The sequence below is a fragment of the Vespa mandarinia genome, chromosome 2, assembly GCF_050613455.1.
Source record: "Vespa mandarinia isolate Hongniang chromosome 2, ASM5061345v1, whole genome shotgun sequence".
NCBI classification, from domain to species: Eukaryota; Metazoa; Arthropoda; class Insecta; order Hymenoptera; family Vespidae; genus Vespa; species Vespa mandarinia.
The window spans coordinates 7776121-7786249 of NC_140811.1; the positions used below are offsets into that span (position 1 = coordinate 7776121).

General features: G+C 24.5%; 1 protein-coding gene across 1 annotated transcript; it reads right to left on the bottom strand.

Moving 5' to 3' along the window:
- Window positions 1-1841: 1841 nt before the first annotated feature.
- Window positions 1842-10046, bottom strand: LOC118439589 (angiotensin-converting enzyme). The gene is made up of 13 exons (XM_085664955.1): window positions 9010-10046; window positions 5345-5545; window positions 5012-5170; window positions 4845-4926; window positions 4627-4767; window positions 4367-4549; window positions 4192-4286; window positions 3938-4089; window positions 3656-3783; window positions 3349-3592; window positions 3171-3263; window positions 2965-3069; window positions 1842-2880 (listed from the first exon to the last, which is right to left on the bottom strand). The coding sequence occupies exons 2-13, from the start codon at window positions 5534-5536 to the stop codon at window positions 2277-2279; spliced, it is 2178 nt and encodes a 725-aa protein (XP_085521081.1). The 5' UTR covers window positions 5537-5545; window positions 9010-10046; the 3' UTR covers window positions 1842-2276.
- Between the last annotated feature and the right edge of the window lie 83 nt (window positions 10047-10129).

The following is a 10129-nucleotide window of genomic DNA, read 5'->3' on the forward strand; positions in this document are numbered from 1 at the left end:
TCTTTCACCAAAATTTTCCATTCTTAAAATCGTTTCTTAAACATACTAATGTTCCAATATTTTCCTTGTAACTAAATCACAATATGAATACATCTACAAAAACAAAAATTACTTATCTTAAATTTCCAAAACTTAAATTTTTTGTATTGAACATAATGAAAACAAATATTCAATATATGTCGGCCTTTTATTTGAAATCAGATGCAGAATATTTATAATTGTGATTAGATTTTACTTTTTATATTAGATTATACTTTCTTTTCTTAATTTATTTAAATAAATGTCAATTGTATTATATATATAATACAATATATATATACATAAAATTTGTCTAATATTTGAATTAGATTTTCCAATGTTTACTTCACAAAATATAGTTTTGTTTTTTCAATAACTTCAATATACAATATAGAGAAATAGAGATTACTTTCATATTTTAATATATATATATATATATATATATATATATATATATATATATATACATATATATAAAGATTTTAAAGTTATTATCATTTATATTTTTTATATTTGTATCTTTCTATCTTCTCGTAAAAATGGTGCAAAGTAGTATCGCGACTCTAAGACGGCTTTATATTGATTTTCTCAGGTTTGAAGTTTCAGGCAGGAAGTCTTTACTTCTTCGTATACTTTGAATCTTCTTTAAATCGCAGGTAGATGTCAGGCAGTTATAGTAGAAGAAACTATATAAAGATATTTTGAACTGTCTAAATTTGTCGAGAGACATTTTTTAATATAATTTCTTTTTCAGGAAGTATTTATCACATACATATTAATTAACTATATTTTTAAATTATGAGAGTAATATAATTAATTTATTCGATTTAAACAATAATTATTAATATTTAATGTTTATTAGAAAGAGAAGAACAATATAATTTTACTTTTCTTTAAATTTCAAAGGCAATTTATGTAATCATGAGACGTATATAGCATTATTAACGTTGATTGGTTAAGAAAGTTAATTTTCGGGACGAGAAATTAAATTTTACTTTTTCCATGAAAATTGATTAGTTTATAAGTAAAATAGCTAAAATAATTAACATTAAATAACAACTGTTAATATGCGATAATAATAAACCAAAATGTATACATATAATTTCTGAAAAATATCATAAAAATGGAATAATATAATCTAAAAAATACGTTTCTATTTTACACGGACAATCATTTACATATTCTTCTATATATATGTTTTCAATTTTTTGTTATATTTTGGATAAAAGTAAAAGCACTTGATTTATTAGATTGTTTTTATAAAATAGGTTCATGTAAATTAACAAATCTAAAGATTCATTAAGTTCAATTTTTATTTGTACTAGTACTTTTTATGGGTACAAAATAAATAATTATATAAAAAATATAAATCATTTAATAATTATATATTATGTATAAATTATAATTTCTATATGTATATCAGATGTAATATGATATAATCTTGTAATATATACGATCTAAAAAGATATTCTGGGTAATCTATTTTGAAATATTAATCTGAACTTTTTTTTTTCTGTCTTTTTATCTATATAACAGTAAAATTTATAAATTTTACAAATATATTAAAACATTGTACGTTTCTTAAACATACAGGATATGAAACTACGTTTATAGGACTTGTATAGAGGAACTGATGTATTGAACTATAAGAACTATGATTATACTTTCTTAAGTATTAATTACAATAAAAATGGAAATGGAAAAATTATATAATAAATAAATTATAAGATTTATACTTAAATTATAATTTTAACATCAAGCTATAATTATAAGACTATGTTATAAGAGAATAGATATATGATAATAGTAACTTACAGTTATAAATTAACTCTTTGTTTTTTAGCATAAATACCCTGTTGGTTTAAATTAGTTTCTTTTACATAATAGATGAATTATTTTCAATTTATTTGAAATTCATCTTTTATTTCTATTTATATGCACAGCATATAAATAGAAGTGTCTTGCTGAGAATTCCAGATTTTTACCACCAAAAGTATATATTTATGAATATATAAATTTATTTTTCATGTAATTACAATTACTTTTTATAAATTATAAAATTGAGATGTTAAATTTTTTCAATCTTTTCTTGAGGCAAAAAAAAAAAGAATTAGGGAATGTGCGTACTTGTATGAAAGATTGTAAGTAAAAAATTAATCTATTTCTGAATAGATTTTGTTGGTGATAATAACTTACATGAATCAAAAGATTCTTACATGCGAAAAAATAAATATTTTGCCATATCGTTAATAGTAATATTATACATAGCGCCTATTTTTAGATGTTTTACGACATCTTTGTCTACCAAATATTGCAATAATACATATAGTTACTGTTGCAATAAGAACTGCAGAAACGGCCCATACTGCTTTACTGGTATGCATCTTTGGTTTCTTTTCATCTTCATTTTCTAAGTTATTGAAGTCAAATGATTGCTCATACGGATTTACAGTAGTTTGTTTAGTTTCAGAATCTGTATCACTTTTTGGTTTATCAGCTTGGATATTAGAAGATAAGTCAAATTCTATAGGTTTCACAAATTTTGCAGAATCATTAAATCTTTTCTGCGTATATTTTGTTGTTGTTGATAATGTAGTTCGAATTTTTTTTGTCGTTGTAGTTGTAGTAGGTGTTGTGGTTGGAGCATTCATTTCTTCAATAATCATTCGTTCTACTTCTTCGAGCTCAGCATCACCATTAGATTCAAAATTATGATCAATTTCTTCTTCATTTAGTTCCTCAATAAAACTTTCTAATGGTGAGAAAAAAGATGTAAGGGCATATATTGATATATCATCTATTTCAAACAATTTGCTCAATGCATCTATCCAATTTTCTGTTGATCCTTGTTGAATTAGTTTTCTAAATACAACAAATATGATACTTTAATTTATTGTTATAAACATATATTTATATATAAAATAAATAATCATAAATTATACATACATTAGATTTGAATTTATTTTTTTTGTACTAATATCATATCTAACTTCAGTAGATTCCATAATATGTTCATAAATTTGAAATGCAAGAAGTATTCCAGCAAATTTACTACAATATATATAAATAATAATATAGTTACATTAATGTTATTATTATCATTTAATATAATATAGAAAAGTTTATCATTGTAATATTATAATGTTACTTACGAAAGATATGGCTTATTATATGTAATATATTCATCATTTAAAAATGTTGGTGTATTCATAGATTCAGGTTCACTAATTCCTTCAAATTCTAACCTGTAACATAAATTAAATAATTATAATACATTCAAGATATTAATCATGTTCACAAGATATATATATATTATATATTAGAACATACTTATGTTTCCACCAAGATTTTATCAATTCTGTTGAGTCTGTAATATTATTTTCTATAGCATTAATTCTCCATATATCTGCAGATATATAGTATGCTAACCGTGGCAATACATCTAATGCAGTAATCATCAAAGAAATAATTTTTTGATCTGTATCGCTTATATTATAAATCAAGTGATTACGTTGTAACCATACCGGACTAACGGATAAAATTCCAAATAATTCAGATAAGGCTTCTTCTAAAACTTAAAATATATTCTATTATTAATATATCTTTTTATTTATAAGTTAATTTAATTAATAATTACCAGAATATCTATTAGCTATGTTGAGAATTGGAGTGTTTGGAACAGATATTTGTTGAAATAAGATTTTTCCGACATTTTTATGGGCTAAGAGAAAATTTGCAATAGTTGGTTCAAAACAAGTGGATATTCTGAAATTACAAATTATTTCATAATTTCTGTGTTACATATCTGATAAATAATAACATCTTTCTGCAAGGATTTGTACAAATCATAAAGTGTACAAATTCTTGTACGTCAGCTTTTAGAAAGTATAGTTATATGATAATTAATAAATTCTCTAACCGTGTAATTCCATCTTTACAAAAATTTATTAGCTTAGGCGGGCAATGGCAATGAAATTGACTTTTAATCCAAAAATTAGATTGTGGTACTTGACCTAATAATATAGTGCCCATATTAGATGCTGCTTTATATAGAGATTTTCCAAAGAGTTTCTGTAGAATTTTAAGAACATTTGTAAAAATACATTAAAATATGCAATAAATCTATATTATATCAACTATAATTTTAAAATTCTAATATTAAAAATATCTTACCTTTTTCCACAGATTCTTTCTTATATTATATGTTATTTCCGAATATGGTGACATATCTATGGAAAAAGTACTCCATTCTTGTCCTTGTAGTGATCCTAACAAGTAAAAATTTGTAATATTAGTATAAATATGTAATCTTATTTCAGTGAATTATTCTTATAAGTATAATATATACCAAGTAAATGAGCTGGGATAGTTTCAGTTAAATTAATTCCATATTTGTGGGATAAATGAGTCCGAGCAAATTCTAATATGATTTTATGAAGACTTGAAATTCTATTCCACTGAGTTTTGATGTCTTCATAACCATTTGGATATACTGATAACATTTCCCAATATTCTTTTACATTATCGACATCTAAAATAATTTTATTATATATATCATTTATCACGTGATATATTATAATCGATATTTAAATGAATAAATGAATTAACCATTTGCTTTAGCAGCTTTCTCAGTGAGCGAGAGAATGTAAGAGAAATTTTTAACAAGTGGATTTAATTCTTGATACCAAGATTTCCAAACATTAAGTTTATCATTCTCATGTCCATTATGCGACAATAATCGTTCAAAGTCTACAAGATAAGGAAATTAGTATTTATAAATATAGAAAATTTTGAACAAATGAAACAAATAAACAAATTAATCGTACCTTCACGCAAATAATTATTTGTTTTGTCAATATTCTTAACCGATAATCGTAAAACTTCAGCACTATTAGCAAAGTGCACCAGCTACATATATAAAATATAAATATAATAAATTATATTTAACATCTTTAATCTAGAACTAATCCAGAAATTTTACAAATGATCGTACCTTTTTGAAATCTTTTTCATCCAGTAAAGCATCACCTGGTTTTTCAATAACATTGTACTTATATACAAGTAAGGAATCGCTTAGAATTATTTTGGAAATATTGTGAATTTCTTCTCTTTGAATTTTTTTGTAGTTTCCATATTGTATTTGTTTTTCTTCCTACAATAAATCTTGAATGAATATATCGTTTTTTTTTTTATATTACATTATACTTAAAAAGAATTAGTTAATGTTATTGAATTTAAGAAAATGTTATAAAAAGCGAACATCTAAATTGTTAGTTGCTTTCTATCAATGGGAACTCGTATGAGGAATATCCTTAAGCTTACTAACCCATGTCGTATACGTTGTCTGATCTGATAATGATGAATTGATGAATAACCACTCAGCAATAGCTGCATCATAACAAATATCTTCGTAACCGAGTTCCGTAAATTCTATGGCAGCTTTGGCATTATCATCATATGATGTAGCTATAGCGTATATAAAGAGATTAAAGACGATCCACGACCATTTTGGTACCATTCCTTTGAGCTGCGTGCAGAGACAAAACGATTAAAGTTGAAATCGATTAATTTAATTAAATCATGAATTACGAAAGTGATTATACAGTTAGAAGATACGAATTCTCTCGTAACTCATGAGTCTCAAATTCTACGAAGCATTTCTGTTTTCACATAATTATTTCTCCATTAATAAAACTTTTGCGAACGTTTCTAACGAAAACTTCAAAATATGCATACAGCATATTATTTATCTTGCGGTTAGTCTTCATGTAATATGGAAATATATGACTGATATTTTCATGATCTCAACAACTTGGAAGAGTTTAATTATAATTCATTACAGCTATAAGTGAGTCATTTCTCTTATTATTACGAAATAGTTTTGACCGTTCTTATAACGTTCCAAAGAGATATATCATAATGATATTTTTTATCATTATGTTTAATTATTAAATTTAGCGAAATTTGTCTTTCTAACTAAGTTACAATGAAAATGATGAGTGAGAAACAATACGTCAAAATCTTTTTTTTTCGATTTCTAATTTCTAATAATAAAGTTGAATATGATTAAAAAAATATTTACTTGCAAATCTATATTATCTAACTTGTAAATCTATATCTCAGAGAAAGAGAGGAAGAGGGAGAGTTAATTCTACTACTTATGATTCCCTTGGTAGGCGAAGATTCTCGAATTATTGTTCATTGCGTGATTCATTGTCTCGATTACACGTTTTAATCGTTTCATTTCGCGAGCTATTATCCTACAACTGCCAACCATCGGAAAGCCAAATGGCCATATGAATTATCAAAGCAAGCTTATAATGTGTTTCAATTTAATTATTTAAAATTATAAATGATAATTTTTTTTATATCGAAGCTGATTTTTTTTAATTATTTGAAAGTTATATTGCTTTGGAGTTACATTTACTTTAATCTAATTATATTAATTGTGTTAACTTTAAAATATAATTTCATTTAGTAAAGATTTCTTGATATTCTTTTTATTATTATATTTAAATCATTTGAAAATATATTTAAAAATTATTAATTCGCACAATATAAATTAATTCGAAACAATTTATGTTCGATCGACATTTTTTTTCGAATTCTTCTTTCGTAAATAAAAGAAAAAAAATATTCCTTTTTCATAACATCCTTCTATTATTCTATTTTTTTTAAACACCCTAATAACGCATATATATATATCACGGTAATTAAGCGATCATCTTAAGTTCAGGCAATAATTTAAAAGTCATGATTTCTTTTGAAATGTAGAATCATTTTTTGTCCACATAATCAAATCATAAAGGAAAGAAAGACATTTGTACGTGCACGAATTGATAATAATTATTTCTTTTATCATATATATATATATATATACATATAAATATTTATTTATTTATTAAAAATATATGTAAGTTTTTGCCGTAGTTGAAATACAGGCAAAGAAAATTGTTTTATATCGTTTCTTTTTTCCTTTTTTTTCGTATTATGCAGAAAAAGTCTCTGTCGTACAATTATATAATTTTCTTATCGCATTTATCCTTGGTCTGTGCCTTGCAATTGTGTTTTAAAAATAAGAGATCGACGATGTCATGAGAAAAAAGATTGAATAAAAGTATTTTTCAAATATATACAACAAGCGAAATACACACTGACAAAAGGAATTAGTATTGTCATCAACGTGTAAATGTAAAGGTAATTGTATTTCTACCAATGGCAATGAATTTATTAATTTATTATAAATTATTATTTGATCAGATCTGACAGAAAAATGTAGTTTCAAAAATATTTATTATTCACTTGCGGCTCGTTGCTTCTGGTTTTTACGTAATGCTAATAACTGGTTTATATGTAATGATATCCGCGAGTAGCATCATTATTTTTAAAATGAGGATAATTTGGAAAGTTCACATATTTTGAAAAATTTGAAATTATTGAAGTGTATGTTAGTAAAATGTTAGTAAAATGTGGCCATAATTCGAGTAGTAAATTCAACATAAAAAAAAAAAAAAATAATATGCAAATAATTTGATTCTTTTGTCAAACGTGGAATCGTTTACTCAAATTGAATATTATTGACATATCTCATTAATTTATTAGAGAGTATGACTAGTGAGAAGCGAATTTGAATAAACATTTTTTTAATACTTTCAAAGATCAATAATAAAAAGTCTATGATCAACTTACTATGAAGGTAATTGAAAAATTATCGTACAAAAACAATAAAAAAAATTGTTTTTAATTCGAAAGGAAGATAACAAATATATTTATATGAAATATTCCTTGTTATTCTGATTTATTGAATTAATAATTTAAATTATTTATAGAATTTTTAACAAATATATATATATATTTTATATATGGCAAATAATATATATATATAATTATGTAATTAATATAATATTTAGTATATATACTACATAATAAATAATATATACATATTATTTATCATATATAAAATTATATTCTATATATAATATATTATATGCATAGTGCTATGTATTATGTATGTACATAGGTAAAAATAAATAAAATCTCGAAATAATGGTTATTCGTCGATAGTTAATTATTTAGAAGCATTACTAGTCAATGTCATAATTTGAAAGAAATGTAAACAAGTTGGTTTGCTGAAAGATTTGCTAAACATTAGATTCTCTCATATTGACTTTAACGATAGTCGGTAATGGAACTTGTTACTTCGTAAAAGATATAAATTTAATTTGAGGTTCAGTAAATATGTAGATTATTCTAATTATATATATATCATAGATTTTTTATAACAAATATTTTTTATCTGAAACATTTTTTTTCCCTACTTTCTTTAAAAATATTTTTATGTTAGTATTTATCTTAATTATCTAATATTCAAATTAATAGTAATTATTACACGGAACTACATGTCGACTTATCGTCAAATTAATCTTATTATGCAAATATTATGCAAGTATATTTTAATTCGCAAGAATTTCGAAGAAAATATTTCATGGTTATTATTAAAATATTGAAAATAATCTAATCGCAATTAGTTCATCCTATTCCACTTAAACTACAATTAAACGAAGTTTCTATTTCGTAGAGATATCTATATCTAATCTAAAATTAATGTGAAATAAATCTTAAATAGTAAAAAAGTAATTTCAACACGCATGCGCATCATTCAAAATTTAAAAAACAAGCGGATACCAATCTCAAAATAGAATGTTTTTAGATGTTAAGAAGGGAGGATGAGATTAGTAGCAAAAATAGAATCAGCATGTATTTGCCCCTGAACGAATCATGCTCTATCTTACGTAAAATTAATTTCCTAGTGCAAGATATATTGTAATATTGATATCACTATCGATATCAAACTAAAAGAATAATAGAGAAAGTGAGAGAGAGAGAAAGAGAGAGAAAGAGAGAGAAAGAGTATGAGAGAGAGAAAAAGTGAGAAAGAGAGAGAGAGAGAAAAAGAAAAAGGAAACAGAAAAAAAATTTTATAAACCTCACCTTTGATCGTCGAGCGTTTTTCACGGCTCGACTTTATAGTGTTGTTTCACTTTTTTTTCGTCGAATGGATCCGTTATATCAAAAGTGCGAGTGAAAGGGCAGGATTGAGAGTGAAGGAAACAAGACAATATAAGTGAAATGAGAAAAAACAAGAAAAAAGAACGTATGGTAAGAGAAAAAGAGAAAAAAGGAGAGTATATCAAAAAACAGGACAGAAAGAACGGAAGATATAAAGAGCGATCGCACAACAACTCTTATTTACTCTTCTCCAAAACTTCTTCCGTTTGTCAGAGGTTACAATCTTAATTGTAGTAAATAATAATTAGAGCGATCACTAATTCGGCTCCTGTATTGTAGAATAAAAAAAATTGATTGGCACTGTATTCTTCTTATTCCACAAAAAGTATGAATCATATGATCCACGTTCGCTACTACCTAACTATTTGTACAAAGTTCAATCGAATCGAATTCCTAACTCACGCCACACTTCGCAGAGTCACGATGAGTGAGAAATGCTGTAGTAGTACGTCTTACGTTACTACCATCGAAATTGTGATTTTTTACAGATCGTATCTGTTGTATATAGTTTTACGTTGTTGTCACTTGCGCGACCTTCTGAGAAACTTTGTAACTTTCGTCGGCTATTGTATTGTCGATAAAGTAGAGTTCGTATTAATTTGAAGATTTTTGTTTTATTTTTTGTTACTAATAGATTAATATTATACATCTTTAGATGTATCTTATCTACTGGGATAATTGTATTACTTTAAAAATGATACTGTATCTTTCGGTGTTTCTTTACCGATTGTTGATATTAATAAAACATAATATTTGTTTGACAAAATTGAGACTATATGAATGGTAATACGATCAAGGTTTTACGATTATATCATAACAGCACGTTATTGTGCTAGTTTTTTGATATCTTATTATATCGTGATGTAATACGAATATGTTCATTAAAGTTGTATATAGGCAAAATAGATTCAATGTAATTGTCTGAATTGTAAATTAATTACTTATTGTATTTTAGATCACAATAAAACCATGAGTTATATTATAATATTTATTTATGTATATATATATATATATATATATATATATATATATATATATAACT

Excerpts from the sequence above, each read along its gene's own strand:
- LOC118439589 (XM_085664955.1), bottom strand. The coding sequence starts at position 5,536 with ATGGTACCAAAATGGTCGTGGATCGTCTTTAATCTCTTTATATACGCT. Across the intron at positions 3,593-3,655 it reads CATAGCTAATAGATATTCTG|TTTTAGAAGAAGCCTTATCT; the intron begins GTAATTATTAAT and ends ATATATTTTAAG. Across the intron at positions 2,881-2,964 it reads AAAATAAATTCAAATCTAAT|AAAACTAATTCAACAAGGAT; the intron begins GTATGTATAATT and ends TGTTGTATTTAG.